The sequence below is a fragment of the Acomys russatus genome, chromosome 19 (assembly GCF_903995435.1).
Source record: "Acomys russatus chromosome 19, mAcoRus1.1, whole genome shotgun sequence".
NCBI classification, from domain to species: Eukaryota; Metazoa; Chordata; class Mammalia; order Rodentia; family Muridae; genus Acomys; species Acomys russatus.
The window spans coordinates 33,560,533-33,576,749 of record NC_067155.1 but is presented as its reverse complement, the minus strand read 5'-3'; the positions used below and the strand labels follow the sequence as shown (position 1 = coordinate 33,576,749).

Below are 16,217 nucleotides of genomic sequence, written 5' to 3'. Positions count from 1 at the left end.
GGCAATCATTTATACTTTACACTGAGCTAGCTGGCACTGAAGATTAGAGGCTTGGTTTGGTTTTTTTGAGACAGTTTCTCAGTGTAGCACAGGCTATCCTGGAACTCGCTGGGTAGACCAGGCTGACCTCGAAGTCAGAGCTCTGCCTGCCTCTTCACACCCCTGTGCTGCACCGCCGCCGCCCATCGAAGGCTGGAGGTTTTTAAACAGAGCAGAAAAGTCTTGAGTGTGGCCCACAAGCAGAACGATTCGTAAGAGGCCTACGGCTGCCAAAGGTAGGCCTCGGTGAGGATTCAGTCATGGTAAAGAGCCCCTGGGAGAGAGCCGAATAGGGACAGAGTGCACCTGGGCACAACCATGAGACGTGGAGCTACCCAGACCCTTTTGTGTATTAGGGAACAAGTCTGTATGGTCCTTGTTCAGAGACAAAGGTCTTCTTGTCAGCCAGAGCCTTGGGCCAGGCATCCCTTGAACCTCCTGACACTAGCACCTCAGAAGTTATGGATTCTAGAAGAAAAGAAGCAGGCAGGGGATCTGCCAAGGCACTGGGGATACTGGAACTCACTAGCCTTGTTTCCCTCTGTTTCCCCATCAGAAGCCCACTCACACTCACACAGCAGAAACCAACGCAAACCGTGCTTAGAAAATAAAGAGCCATATGTACAAATAGATGTATACTGTATTCAAAAGGCAGCAACATCTCCCATTCTATTTCTCCTTTTTCTCAGAACTGGGGGTGGCAGGTAGAAAGATCTCTCGAAGGTTGCTCCAAACCCCATGGGAGTGAATGTTCTGGTAGATGTGGGGTTCAGCTGATCGGGGCCAGGCCATCACAGGGCAGTGCTGGCACCAGGCCCAGTCACCTCTACACCACTCGTTTGTGGTCTGGTTGGTGGCAGCCAAGTACAGCGCGAAGCACAGGTAGCCAATCAGGAGCAAGCTCAGTACCATGACAAAGCCCAGCAGGAAGATGATCCGTGGAAAGGTCAGGAACAGGTACTGGGGGCAGAAAAACTTGAGTGTTAGCAAATAGACAGTGATGCCTGTGTCACCAGCCCTGACCCTGTGCCATGGCACACAGCCACCGCTCAGTTCACCGCCTGCATCAAATCTGACCCACCAGGGGGTACATACAGCTCAGAGGTGCAGCAATGTCCTAGCATTCATGAGTTCCTGGGTTCAAAACTCTCTATGTCTCTTTCTGTGCCTCGGTCTGACTGTCTCATCCACACCCATGTACATGCGCAAGCACACACACAGATCACTTGCCTAAAATCTGACCTATTACCATAGATATGAGTCACACTCAACACAGACAGACAGGCATAATCCTTGTGTGTACAAGAGCTTCCTGCAGGATGAGTGAGACAGCATTTTTTTGTTTGTTTGTTTGGTTTGGTTTTGGTTTTTCAAGACAGGGTTTCTCTTGTAGCCCTGGCTGTCCTGGACTCACTTTGTAGACCAGGCTGGCCTCGAACTCACAGAGATTTCCCTGCCTGAGTGCTGGGATTATAGGCAAGTCCCACCACACTTGGCTTATTTTGTGCTTTTTAAAGAAACCACACTTTCAGAATCGTTACTACACAAAGCCCTGACTTTGATCCCCAGTTTTGCATCCAGCAGGCGTATTGGTGCACACTAACTTTCCCAGCACCCTGGACGGGAAGCAAGAGGATCAAAAATTCACGCCAGACTGACAGACATGAGACCCTGACACAATAGATAAGTTATATTAATTTTAAAATCCCATATGTTAGCTATGTGTAATGGCACATATTTTTAATCTCAGAACTCTCTAGGGAGATAAAGGCAGATCACTATGAGTTCAAGACCAGCCTGATCTACATATCAAGTTCCAGACCAGCAAGTCAGGGATATGATGACGATGACGATGATGATGATGGAGGACCAAGAACCCAAGGGCTCAACAGCCCCAGGGATGAACCCAGTACTATCATTTTGCTAACTAGACCATAATATCAAACTGCCCTCTAAAGTCTTATCTCTCTACCCATAGGCTAGTGCAGACCTCAGACTTCATCAGAGAAAGTCTTTGCACAGTGTACAGTGGCTAATGCAGACAACTGGTCACAGTGCAGAGTGTCCGTGCATGCTCAGCCATAAACGCGACAGAACATTAGATCTCCATGTCTCTGTCTGTCTCTGTCTCTCACACACACCAAGACCCAGGGACAATCTAGGATGTGGGGGACAGAAAGACTCTAAGAGCCAGAGGACAGGGAGGAGTTAAATAATGTCTTCTGGACATGACAGGGCCAGAGTTCATAGCAGGTATACAGTCTGCACAGGATCAAAGCAGGCAGCATTCCAGCACAGAGCAGGGAGGAGCAAAGCCCCCTCTGCTTACTAAGGAGCTGCAGATGGTTAAAGGCTCTTGGGGGCGGGGCAGTCAGTTCTCTTAAAGGGTGTGGCTCCTGGAAGGCTGACCATGATGCATGCATGACCCCACACCTGTGAGTATATGGGCAGCACATTCTGGACTTCATGGGTTTAAAAAAAAAGTAAGAAAGAAAGAAAAAAGGAGGACATAAAATTGGGAGGGCAAAATACACTGTATGCATGTATGAAATTCTCAAATAATTAATAAAAATTATATATTTATGTTTTTAAAGAATAAAAGAGTAGCTTCATGTTTTCCTGGGACCCAATGCAAAATTACCTGAATAAGAAAGACTGTGTCCACAGACTGCAAACGCCCAAAGTCATCAATGTAAGTTTCCTGGTACAGATCCGAAACTGCCACTAGGCGGACCAGAAAGGCAGCACTCACACAGGCTATGGTGGCGGCCGATGCAGTCAGTGTCAAGAGGTAGATGAGGAAGTACCTGGTGTTCCAGGCCCCGATGCAGTTGTTCACCCAGACGCAGTGATGATCGAAACGGTGCACACAGCGGTCACACACCCCTGCAGAGAGAGGAGCGTGGTACGGCCGGGTTTGTCCTTGATGAGATGATAAAAACAGGCATGCTTCCTGAGATTCTTACAGACTGACCACTGACAGCTTGGCAGCAGGGCAGCTGTTATCACCAAGCTTTTCGAGCTGCAGTGCTTGAGGCTGCGAGATGGCTCACAAGGTAAGAATGCTTGCTATGGGAGCGAGCCGGACTGGGGTTCAGAGCCCCAGCACGGACAGAGGCCAGGCAGTCAGGTTTGGCAACCTCCCTGGGATCTCAGCAGGCAGGAGACCACAGGATTCCCTGAGCAGGCTGGCTGCCTGGTCTGGCTGAAGGAATCGGTAAGCTCTAGTTCAAGTTAAGAGGCCAAGCATCAACACATAAGGTGAAGACAGCACCTGAGATCAACTTCTAGGCTCCACACGCACACGCACACATCTACTCACACTCACTCCAACACACATTAAAAAAAAAATAAAAAAGATCTGAAGACCGAGCACCAAGTGGTTACAAGAAAAATCTGAAAAATTAGATTCTGGACATAAACAGAGTTATGCAAAACTCTTTTTAAAAATATTTATTTATGCCGGGCATGGGGGCGCACACCTTTAATCCCAGCACTTGGAAGGCAGAGGCAGGTGGATCGCTGTGAGTTCAAGGCCAGCCTCATCTACAAAGTGAGTCCAGGACAGCCAAGACTACACAGAGAAACCATGTCTCGAAAAACCAAAAACAAACCAAAACAAAAAACCCCATAAAGAACAAAAAATATTTATTTATTAATCATACAGCGTTCTGTCTTCATGTGTGTCTGCCTACCACAAGAAGGTACTAGATCTCATTACAGATGGTTGTGAGCCACCATGTGCTTGTTGGGAATGGAACTTGGGACCTTTGGAAGAGCAGACGGTGCTCTTAGCCTCTGAGCCATCTCTCCAGCCCCCTTATACAAAACTCTTGAGTTCAATGTGGACAGAGTCTTAGTTTGTTTCCTTTTTCCCTGGAGTTGGGGAGGCACTTGCTGGGTGTGCATCCTACAACCTCTGACCCCCATTTTCAGCCTTCTGCCACACCAGTGTGGCTGGGTGAAGGAAAATGTTTTAGAACTGGGTTCAGATGTTGGGAACCTTGCAGAACGCCACTGTGGAAGGTGGTGTGTTTGCTGTGGCAGCATCCCCTGTGGCCTGACCTTGTGTGCAAGGGAGGGCTGCAGGGCCCCGAGGGCTACACTTACGGCAGTGCTTAGACCGGGCTGGCTTCCTCAAGTCACAAGTGGAGCACCTCGAGTTCTTTGGAAACATCACGTCATCGAATTCATAGACTTGCAGGAGCGATGACTCATTGGCTTTAGTGATAGTGCCTAGGGAAAGAAGGGATGGATGTCAGCTCCAAGCAATGGGGTTGGCCAGGCCCAACCGACCCAAACAGCACAATGCAGCTAAAACCACTATGTCTAATGTTTTAAGAAGTGCACTTTCTTTTCTGTGGTGGTCCGTGGGGATGCACGTGTGGGCACACCATGCAGGTGTACATGTGTGTGGAAGTTGGAGGTGGACCTCCAATGTTGTTAGCCAACTTTCATTCTGAGGCAGATTCTCAGTCACATGGAGCTCAGCAATTAGGACACACCAGCTAGTTAAAAACGCTCCAGGGCGCCTCCTGTCTCTGCCTCCCAGTCCTGGGAGTACAGGTTAGAACTACTGCACCCAGCTCCCAGCTTCTTTATATGTCCTGGAGATCGAACTAGGGTCTTTATGCTTGCAAAGTGAGCACTTCAGCAACACAGCAACCACCCAGCCGTGACTCACTTTGAGTAACTGCCTTACTGAGGGATAACTCAGGAATCCAATTCACTTCTTCATCTTACTTATTTAGTGTCATGTGTTTGAGTGTTTCATGTGTCTACAGCACATGTGAAGGCCAGGAAACAACTGAGTAGGGTCAGAGCCCCCCCTCCACCTCTATGTTGGTGTTAGGGATTAGGTTCTGTTGCCGGCCTTGGCTTGTACAACAGGTTCCTTTACCCTCTGAGGCATCCCACTTGTGTTTCACTTGGTTTCTTAAGACACTTCCACACTGTAGCACAGGCTGGCCTTGAACTTGAAGCAATCCTTCTGCCCCAGCCTCCCAAATGCTGAGATTATAGATGCTAGGCAGCTTAAAGCATGCTCAGCTCCGTGGCTGTGTAGCCATCAGCACAGCTGATGCTGGAACATTAGCATCACTCCTAGCCAGGCGTGGTGGCGCACGCCTTGACTCCCAGCACTTGGGGAGGCAAAGGTAGGCAGATCTCTGTAAGTTCAAGGCCAGCCTGGTCTATAGATCCAGTCCCAGGGCAGCCAGGGCTACAGTGAGAAACCTGTCTCAGAAACAGACAAACAAACAAAGTAGGCACAGTGATGCAACCTTGCAATCCAGCACTATGGAGGCAGAGACAGGGAAAGCCCGGGCCTAGCTTACTTGACAACTTGTAGACCAATGAGAGGGAAAAAAGGTGAGGGGTAGACAGCACTTGAGGAATGACACCCAATGCTATCCTATGTCCTCTACATGCATATGAACATCACACACACACACACACACACACACACACACACACACACAACGAAGACACATAATTAAAGAAAAAGTAAAAAGGAAGCTATGTCATACTGACCACAGCTCTACTTGGACATATGCAATTGAATGTATATTTCAAAAATTAAGAAATGTCTTGAAGCCAGTGTGGTGGGACATGTCTGTGATCCCAGCATTTTGGGAGTAAGAAGCTCATAGGTTCAAGGTTGGCCTGAGACACAGAGCAAAGTCCTGCCTCAGAATAAACCGTGTGCATTAGAAGAGCTCACACTAGTGTGTATATTACAAAGTGTTAAATAACCGATGGACCAAAGACCAGAACTAAAATTGGAAAACACTCAAAACTGAAAGCTAGTGAAAGTGTAACCGAGGGAATCTTCTAGAGGACGGCTCCCTGACTGTGACACATCCTCACAAGGCCAGGGCTATGACTAGCCTGACCCCTGACTTACCAGGATTGGCAGAACAAGTCATGGTGAAGAAGACCAGGTTCGCGCTCAGCAGCACATAGGGCAGGAGAAGGGAGGGCAGAGAGAACCCCAGCTCCTGGCAGTAGCCGAGTATCTCACAGGTGTACTCAGCATAAACCAGGCCTTGCAAGAGCAGGTGCAAGGCAACGAAGGCGGGGTTGCTGGAAGGAAGCACACGGGGTTCACGCGTGGGCCACTCCGGGAAGAAATCACAGGAATCCAAGGAACAAGACCCAGGCCAACCACCTCGTGTGAGAGTTAAGTAAGGGCCCAAAGTGGCAGCACCTGCCTGTAACCCCAGCACTCCGGGGCTGAGCCAGACCTGAGTTGGAGGCAGCCCAGGCCACATAGCAAGTACCAGGATACCCAGGGCTACATAGTGATGCTCTGTTTTATAAGCTGGGCATGGTGGTGCACACCTTAAATGCCAGAATTCGGGAGGCAAAGGCAGACAGATCCTTATGAGTGTTACATACAAAGTTCTAGGTTAGACAGAGCTATGTAGTGAGGCCCTATCTATAGCAGTGCTACCACTACTACTGGTGGGTCTATAATAGCAGCACTGGTGGGTCTATAATAGCAGCACTGGTGGGTCTATAATAGCAGCACTGGTGGGTCTATAATAGCAGCACTGGTGGGCCTATAATAGCAGCACTGGTGGGTCTATAATAGCAGCACTAGTGGGTCTATAATAGCAGCACTGGTGGGTCTATAATAGCAGCACTGGTGGGTCTATAATAGCAGCACTGGTGGGTCTATAATAGCAGCACTGGTGGGCCTATAATAGCAGCACTGGTGGGTCTATAATAGCAGCACTAGTGGGTCTATAATAGCAGCACTGGTGGGTCTATAATAGCAGCACTGGTGGGCCTATAATAGCAGCACTGGTGGGTCTATAATAGCAGCACTGGTGGGTCTATAATAGCAGCACTGGTGGGTCTATAATAGCAGCACTAGTGGGTCTATAATAGCAGCACTGGTGGGTCTAAAATAGCAGCACTGGTGGGTCTATAATAGCAGCACTGGTGGGCCTATAATAGCAGCACTAGTGGGTCTATAATAGCAGCACTGGTGGGCCTATAATAGCAGCACTGGTGGGTCTATAATAGCAGCACTGGTGGGCCTATAATAGCAGCACTGGTGGGTCTATAATAGCAGCACTAGTGGGTCTATAATAGCAGCACTGGTGGGTCTATAATAGCAGCACTGGTGGGCCTATAATAGCAGCACTGGTGGGTCTATAATAGCAGCACTAGTGGGTCTATAATAGCAGCACTAGTGGGTCTATAATAGCAGCACTGGTGGGTCTATAATAGCAGCACTAGTGGGCCTATAATAGCAGCACTGGTGGGTCTATAATAGCAGCACTAGTGGGCCTATAATAGCAGCACTAGTGGGTCTATAATAGCAGCACTGGTGGGTCTATAATAGCAGCACTAGTGGGTCTATAATAGCAGCACTGGTGGGTCTATAATAGCAGCACTAGTGGGTCTATAATAGCAGCACTGGTGGGTCTATAATAGCAGCACTGGTGGGTCTATAATAGCAGCACTAGTGGGTCTATAATAGCAGCACTAGTGGGTCTATAATAGCAGCACTAGTGGGTCTATAATAGCAGCACTAGTGGGTCTATAATAGCAGCACTAGTGGGTCTATAATAGCAGCACTGGTGGGTCTATAATAGCAGCACTGGTGGGTCTATAATAGCAGCACTGGTGGGTCTATAATAGCAGCACTAGTGGGTCTATAATAGCAGCACTGGTGGGTCTATAATAGCAGCACTAGTGGGTCTATAATAGCAGCACTAGTGGGCCTATAATAGCAGCACTAGTGGGTCTATAATAGCAGCACTAGTGGGTCTATAATAGCAGCACTAGTGGGTCTATAATAGCAGCACTGGTGGGTCTATAATAGCAGCACTGGTGGGCCTATAATAGCAGCACTAGTGGGTCTATAATAGCAGCACTGGTGGGTCTATAATAGCAGCACTGGTGGGTCTATAATAGCAGCACTGGTGGGTCTATAATAGCAGCACTGGTGGGTCTATAATAGCAGCACTGGTGGGTCTATAATAGCAGCACTGGTGGGTCTATAATAGCAGCACTGGTGGGTCTATAATAGCAGCACTGGTGGGTCTATAATAGCAGCACTAGTGGGTCTATAATAGCAGCACTAGTGGGCCTATAATAGCAGCACTAGTGGGTCTATAATAGCAGCACTAGTGGGTCTATAATAGCAGCACTAGTGGGTCTATAATAGCAGCACTAGTGGGTCTATAATAGCAGCACTGGTGGGTCTATAATAGCAGCACTGGTGGGTCTATAATAGCAGCACTGGTGGGTCTATAATAGCAGCACTGGTGGGTCTATAATAGCAGCACTGGTGGGTCTATAATAGCAGCACTGGTGGGTCTATAATAGCAGCACTGGTGGGTCTATAATAGCAGCACTGGTGGGTCTATAATAGCAGCACTGGTGGGTCTATAATAGCAGCACTGGTGGGTCTATAATAGCAGCACTGGTGGGTCTATAATAGCAGCACTGGTGGGTCTATAATAGCAGCACTAGTGGGTCTATAATAGCAGCACTGGTGGGTCTATAATAGCAGCACTGGTGGGTCTATAATAGCAGCACTAGTGGGTCTATAATAGCAGCACTGGTGGGTCTATAATAGCAGCACTGGTGGGTCTATAATAGCAGCACTAGTGGGTCTATAATAGCAGCACTAGTGGGTCTATAATAGCAGCACTGGTGGGCCTATAATAGCAGCACTGGTGGGTCTATAATAGCAGCACTGGTGGGTCTATAATAGCAGCACTGGTGGGTCTATAATAGCAGCACTGGTGGGTCTATAATAGCAGCACTGGTGGGTCTATAATAGCAGCACTGGTGGGTCTATAATAGCAGCACTGGTGGGTCTATAATAGCAGCACTGGTGGGTCTATAATAGCAGCACTGGTGGGTCTATAATAGCAGCACTAGTGGGTCTATAATAGCAGCACTGGTGGGTCTATAATAGCAGCACTGGTGGGTCTATAATAGCAGCACTGGTGGGTCTATAATAGCAGCACTGGTGGGTCTATAATAGCAGCACTAGTGGGTCTATAATAGCAGCACTGGTGGGTCTATAATAGCAGCACTGGTGGGTCTATAATAGCAGCACTAGTGGGTCTATAATAGCAGCACTGGTGGGTCTATAATAGCAGCACTAGTGGGTCTATAATAGCAGCACTGGTGGGTCTATAATAGCAGCACTAGTGGGTCTATAATAGCAGCACTAGTGGGTCTATAATATTAGTGCTAGTGGGTCTTTAATAGTAGTACTGGGGGCCTACAATAATAGTACCAGCGAGTCTATAATACATATACATACAATAAATATTTTTAGAAAATAATCAGAGGCACGTGTTGCATGTATTTAGATTTAAGAATACTTTCCTACTTTTTAAGCACCTTTACTTGAAAGCAGTAGGCACAGCGGCTCGTGACTATTGTCCTAGCATCTGGGAGGCTGAGGCTAGAGGGCTGTCGTGAGCTTGTGGCCAGTCTGGTCTATGTAGTCAGTTCGAAGCCAGCCTGGACTGTAGAATGAGACCCTGTCTCAACAAAGCAAGAGTGGCCATGTTGGCCTGGGGATATGGTTCAGTGGTTAAGGTAGGGAGCTTGCCAGACATGCACAACACCCCTGGTTCAATCCCCAGCACCGCAATCAATACATGAAAAAAAGAAGAGTGGGTGTCCGAAAGGTCCAGAGACAAGTGGTAAATGATCCCAAAGCCAGCACCCTCAACAGTTCCAGTGTCCTGTGCTGGAGACCACAAGACACTTCCAGAAGCATGAAGGTGCAACAGTTAACCATCCAGACACCTGCCACAAGTACCGTGTGTAGAAGAGCTGATGAAGCAGCCTCTGCGCGGCCCTCTGAAGGCACTGCGGGATTACACAGGAGCATACCTGAAACCACAGGAGAAGGGCCAGCCTCAGCTCTCACGCCCCTCACTGCCACACAAGCGAGACTTTCCACATGCAGCCGGCAATGTTGGTGATTCTAGCCACTGTTCCTTTATACGTCAGAGTGACAATCCAAGAGAGTAAAGACGACTCACTTCTACCACCCTTGCTTTCAGGCCAACCTGTTTACTTCTTTGTGGTGCCTGTGTGTATAGTGTGTTTGTGTCCACACATGTGTGCACATGCATGTGGTCAGAGGTTGGTGCCGAATGTCTTTCCTGACAGCTCTTCACCTTGGCACAGGGTCTTTCAGTTGAACCCAGAGCTCGCCCCTTTGGCTAGTCTAGGCAGCCAGGCTGCCCTGCAGATCTCTTGTCATTAACCCCCAAGGACTGCAATTACAGGCAGGCCACCCTCCCAGCCAGAGCTTACATGCTTCTGGAGATCTGGAGTCCAGTTCTTATGGTTGCATGGCGAGCACACTAACCACTCAGGCATCCCCTCAGCTCCCCTCTGTTTCTGAAACAGTCTCATTGTAAAACCTAAGCTAGCCTGGAATTCACCATCCTCCTGCCTCTACTTCCTAAGTGCTAGGATTTAGGGGGTGTAGACAACTTCTCCTTTCCATCTTGACTGCAGAGATTGGAGAAAAAGGAGTGGGCAGAGGCTGCTGTGAAAGCTGCCTTTTCCTTACCCTGGCTTCTATCTCCTCCATGTTCAAGACTCACTTCCAGATCCCCAGGCTCCTCCCACATCCTGCCCCCATTCTGCTTTGATCCCCAAAGGAAGACAGACAGCAGGATGTCAAATGAAGATGACCAGCTCAGCTTTCTGTTCATGTGCTCCCCCACCCCCACCCTCCACCCTGACCCGCCACCCCCCAGTTCCATGCCCCACCTGCTGCCAGCGTGTCTAGGCAAACACAATCCACACCCACGCCCAACTGCGGACATTACGCACTGTTTAAAAAGCCAACCTGGAAAATTCAGCCCATCTCAAAGAATAAATAGCAAGGTTTCTTTTTGTTTGTTTGGACACAGGAGCTTGCTATGTTGCCCCACCTGGCCTTGAATTCTCAGTCCTACCTCCGCCTCTCAAGTGCTGGGATTAAAGGCAAGCCTTACAACACCTGGTCCGGTGCACCTTTCAGACTAGCACCTAGTACAGTGTGTAAACTTCAGCAGTATCCAAGGCTGGCTGCTACCTGTGCTCCTCCCAGGACCAGGCCCTTCAAACGCTGGTTTTTTGTGAAGATGCAGATCATGACAGCACCAATCAATAAGAAGGCCAAGTAGAGCAAGAAGAGAACCAGGAAGTCCATGCTGGAGGCTGCAAAGGAAGACACAGCCTGAGTCACTACTGTTAAAGGGCTTTCCTCAGCCTATATCCCTAGCCCTGGGTTCACGCCTGCATTGAGAGTCAGACCCAGATGGGTGAGCATTAGGCAAGCCTCAAGATGAATGCTGTGGTCTGCATTTGGGGCAACGAGTTCCTTTCTTTCATTAGTTTGTCTGTAAGTTGTGTGTACCTACCTAGGTGTGCATGTGTGTCTACAGGTGTGCATGGGCATGCTTACATGAGTTTGATACATGGTGTCTTCCTCAGCTGTGCTCCACTTTAGTTTCAGTTACATTTTATTTATTTTTCTGTGAGTCTGTATGTGGGTGCCACAGTGTGGGTGCCAAAGACAATTTTTGGGAGTTTTCCCTCCCTCCACCATGGAAGTCCTGGGCATTAAACCCAGGTCTGTCAGGCTTAGCAGCAGGTACCCTTACCCACTGAGACATCTTACTAGTTGTGGGGCTTGGTTTTTATTTTTGCTGTTGTTTGAGGAGACAGGGTCTCACTGTGTAGACGAAACTGGCTTCAACAGAGATCCACCTGCATCTGCATCCTAAGTGCTGGGATTAAAGGTGTGTGTGTTTGTCTGAGTGTGGGTGGATAAATGCCATAGCACGTATGTGGCAGTCAGAAGACAACCTCCAGTGTTAATCCTCCACTTCTAGATTGTTCCAGACAGTTTCTTTGTTCTCTGTGCTATACACCAGGCTAGCTGGTCGTGTGTTTCTCAGGATTCTCCCATTTCACAGTGGGGAAGCTGCAGTTACACAGGTGCATTCTCCCATACTTCTATGTCAGGCTTCTACATATGTTCTTGGGGTTTGAACTCTGGTTTTCACACCTGCAAAGTATATCACTCACTAAGCTAGCCCTCCATCCCAAACCATTGGTCAAGGGAACCGCAAGACAGCAGGTTCCTTTCTCCCCCAAGTCAGTATTGAGAACTGAACCTGCTGGGCAGGTGATCTATCCCTGAGCCACCACCCCAGCCTCCCAGTTTCCTCTCTCTGCTGGGATTACCGACCTGTACTGCCAGACCAGTGTGTGTGTGTGTGTGTGTGTGTGTGTCTGTGTCTGTGTTGTCCATCATACACCCTTAGGGCACAGTTCTCAACCTATGGGTCACGCCCCCTGGGGAGTGTCAAAGGACCCTTCCTCATGGGTCACCTAAGACCATCCAGAAACATAGATATTTACATTATGACTCATTAGAGTAGCAAAATTACAGTTATGAAATAACAACAAAATATGTTTATGGCTGGCGATGACCACAACACGAGGGACTGTATTAAAGGACCAGAGCATTGGGAGGCTGAGAACCACTGCCTTGGGGTTTAGGGACTCTTGCTAAACCTGGAGCTCACCGTTTTTTTATGTTGGTACCAGGGATCCACACTCGGGACTTCATGCTTGCACAGTAATCACTCTTACACACTGAGCTATCTCCCAGCCCCTCGGCTTTTTTCCCCCCTTTAACTTAAGGTCTGGTCATTAAGTTTGAGTTCTCAGGATTACAGGCGTTATCAACAGAGCCATCTCCCAACCCCTTGGTTTTTGAGACAGGGGCTCACTATGTAGCTTAGGCTATCCTGGAACTCAGAATCCTCCCGCCTCAGCTTTTCAGGATTTAGGATTGCAGAGGTGTAACAACATACCCAGCAACAAACCCTTTTACTTTCTTAAATATTCACATAGATACTGGTAAAGTCCTCCCAAAGAACTTGCTGACCTCATCAGAATAAGTAACTCCTAAAGGTAGTCAATGTCCCACACCCAGAATCAGGCATAGTAAACAGGTAAGTGGTCACAATGTCATGGATCACCTAGAGAGAAACTGGAAATGGGCTGGGCAGTGGTGGCGCACACCTTTAATCCCAGCACCTGGGAGGCAGAGGCAGGCGGATCTCTGTGAGTTTGAGGCCAGCCTGGTCTACAGAGCGAGTTCCAGGACAGCCAGAGCTATTACACAGAGAAACCCTGTCTTGAAAAAAATAAAAACAAAAACAGAGGGAGGGAGGGAGGGAGGGAGGGAGGGAGGGGGAGAGAGAGAGAGAGAGAGAGAGAGAGAGAGAGAGAGAGAGAGAGAGAGAAGAGAAGAGAAACTGGAAATGGTGGCATTAGCTTTACCAGGCAGAATTCTGGGTCAGAATTCCAACTCAGAAACTATTAACAAAAGAGGAAACAAAAAAAGGCCATTCTCACGAGGTAACAGGTCTTCCGCCTACATATTTCTCTTGATCGACACTGTTCCAGCGGCACCCCTAGCATGCATTGCTCCTTGCCACATCCATGGAGAATTCAGATAGCAGCTCTGCTTGGGCAGCGCTGTGCATCTGGCACATACAAAGCTGGAGTCATGGCTGTTCCAGGAGGCTGGAACTGGCTGCGGAGACAATCAAGTGCAACACTTAACACAGTATTAATTAAGCGGCGGCGGCGGAGTGCATTGGGAAAGGCGCGTGGATGTAGAGGACACTGCACCACCGCTGAACTGGGAAGAAAACGTAAAGTCCAGGAGTTTCGGATCTGCTATCCCTATAGCTATCACTGTTACTAGACTATCTGTGAGGCGCCCACACCGCAGTCCAGACACAGGGCGAAGCTGCCCCCATGAGGTCCTGGGTAGTTTTCCCTTGGTGAACACTTTCCGAATGTGATGGAACCAGGGCAGGGTAGCGGAGAATGGAGCCCGTCACCTAATCAGATCTGGGATGCATCAGGCTCACAGGAGATAAGAGGGGTTCTGTAGCAGGTTGGGAGAACGTAACTGCGTCCTGAGTCCGGAATGAGAACCAGGCAGACTGCCTACTGGTGGAGGGGAGGGAGGGTACAGGAACCGGGGTGCAAGGGACTCGGGGAGGACGGAGGTCCTGCACATAACCTGGAGGCTCAACATGGGGTCCCGACGGCCGCAGCCCAGCAGGGGTTTCACGGAGCCTTCCGAAGATGCCTTACCCCAACCCTGCTAACTGTCAGCCGCTCCCACTTGGCCCCAGCTGAGCGCTCCCCAAGACTTCCGGCGCGTCCATGGCGTCATCAGTGCCCGCGAAAAGGACTACTTCCGACGGAACTAGTTGCGGGAGGCCGGAGATTGTCGCACGGCCAGTAAATTATGTTTTGTTTGTTTCTTCTACTTCGTTGGCTTTGATTCTATTTTTTCCCCCCTCTCTCTCTCTTTTAACTTATGTCTGTCTTTCTCTTTCTCTCCTCCCTCTCCCTTACTTTCTAATACCTTTTATTGAAATTTTCCTTAGGTCATTCCCTGACTACTCTAATCCCCCTCCTGCCGACTCCTTTCATTTCCCCAAACTCCCGTCCCATTTTTATGGGCTTTCTTTGGTTCTTGTGGATGGGTTTGTTTGTTTGACCCGCTGTGTTTAACTCGGATTTCTTGTATGAGCCTGGGCAGAAAAGCCTTTTTGTTTGTTTCGCTTCAGTTTTTCTTTCTAGAACTAAGATCTCAGCTGGGCATAGTGGCCCACACTTTTAACCCCAGCTCTCAGGAGGCGGAGTCAGATCTCTTTGAGTCTGAGGTCAGCCTGGTCTACGTAATGAGTTCCAGACCAGCCAGGGTTACATAGCAGGGCCTTGTTTAAAACAAACAAAAGATATGGACAAGCAAAACCAAGGTCCCACTACGTTATACCCAGCCGGACTTGAGCTTTTGAACCCCCTATCTCAGCCTTCCTTTTGCTGGGATGGCAGGCATGCACAGCCACACCCAACACAGGAGCTGGAATTTTCTAGCACTTTTGCCAGAAAATGAAGACTGCCTTGGTTCTGGTGGAGAAGAACCGCTGAGCTGCACAAAACAGCCTGGGCCTTTCGGTGTTCTGGGAGGAGCAGGCAGTAGTTCCTGACGCACAGCAGGTACCCTAGACAGTGGCGTCTGTGTCGTGCTGGTGGACAGTTTTCTCACAGCCAGCACCTTCCGCTGCACAGATCACATGTCCCCACCTGAGTCATTCCGCTGTGTGCATGCCCCTTGCTCCTGCCATCTCTGTGTCTAGCTCTGAACATCCTTCCCTGTTGGGGGCAGTGACTAGTGGTTCACAGGAATCCTTGAGGATAAAAAGGCTGTTTTGATGATGCCCAGGCTTGGGGTGAGAAGAGCCTGCTTCCAAACATAGCACTAAGGTCCCTGTGGGATGGTGCTTTGTCTGGATGCCTGGAGCCTCTGAGAACTATTCTTGACACCTCTGAAAAACAGATTCCCTTTGAGGAAAAATATCTGATCTCTAACCACCGACCTCAAAGCTCTTTTTTCCTGTTTGCTTTGTTGCCTACCCCAGCGTCTTGATTCCTTTAACCTTTTAAGGGGGGAAAAAAACCTTGCCTTCCTGAATATATTATATCCAAGGCCTTTGCAACATTGTGAACACAGTCTGAACAGGTGTGGTGAGACCAAAAAGACCGGTTACATATAGAGACCATCGCACATCCAGACTAGGCTAGATTTCTTCAAGGTCTCCCGCAGGCTCCACCCTGCTGGGGGACACTTAGCTGGTAATTAAATATTTTTAATTTTTCCCCTTGATGAATGCAGAACTTTATTACCATCCCTTTCTGGTTTTCTCTAGATAGTTTTGGTTCAGACTCACTTTGAATCTCAGCTCAGTCCTCCATTTCATCCTGTGTTTTGTTGCCTTTCATTAAACACACAAAGAAAAGGGGTGGAGTGTCCCTAAGTCAAATTATCCAAAACAAGCCGGGGTGTGGTGGCACACGCCTTTAATCCCAGCACTCGGGAGGCAGAGGCAAGTGTATCGCTGTGAGTTTGAGGCCAGCCTGGTCTACAAAGCGAGTCCAGGACAGCCAAGGCTACACAGAGAAACCCTGTCTCTGGGTGGGGGGGGGGGAGAGACAAAAAAAATTTATCCAAAACAAAATCTTTGGTTGCCATCTCTTCCTTGCTGGAAGCATCTTAGTATGTATCCTGCAAACTCCATATTCTCTCCCTCCCC

The 16,217-nt window shown here is 48.8% G+C and overlaps 1 protein-coding gene across 3 annotated transcripts; it reads right to left on the bottom strand.

Annotated features, from left to right (window-relative positions):
* Window positions 1-704: 704 nt before the first annotated feature.
* Zdhhc4 (zinc finger DHHC-type palmitoyltransferase 4) lies at window positions 705-13,962 on the bottom strand. 3 transcript variants are annotated; one of them, XM_051161086.1, is made up of 7 exons: window positions 13,479-13,962; window positions 11,117-11,241; window positions 9,842-9,915; window positions 5,945-6,123; window positions 4,150-4,275; window positions 2,681-2,961; window positions 705-999 (listed from the first exon to the last, which is right to left on the bottom strand). In XM_051161086.1, the coding sequence occupies exons 1-7, from the start codon at window positions 13,519-13,521 to the stop codon at window positions 709-711; spliced, it is 1,119 nt and encodes a 372-aa protein (XP_051017043.1). In that variant the 5' UTR covers window positions 13,522-13,962; the 3' UTR covers window positions 705-708. The 3 variants fall into 3 exon arrangements, with proteins under 3 accessions (XP_051017043.1, XP_051017045.1, XP_051017044.1); XM_051161088.1 differs by having other exon boundaries at window positions 13,456-13,959; XM_051161087.1 differs by having other exon boundaries at window positions 2,681-2,925; window positions 13,479-13,944.
* Window positions 13,963-16,217: the final 2,255 nt, after the last annotated feature.

Excerpts from the sequence above, each read along its gene's own strand:
- Zdhhc4 (XM_051161086.1), bottom strand. The coding sequence starts at position 13,521 with ATGCTAGGGGTGCCGCTGGAACAGTGTCGATCAAGAGAAATAT. Across the intron at positions 4,276-5,944 it reads GACTTGTTCTGCCAATCCTG|GCACTATCACTAAAGCCAAT; the intron begins GTAAGTCAGGGG and ends TTCTTTCCCTAG. Across the intron at positions 1,000-2,680 it reads ACACAGTCTTTCTTATTCAG|TACCTGTTCCTGACCTTTCC; the intron begins GTAATTTTGCAT and ends TTCTGCCCCCAG.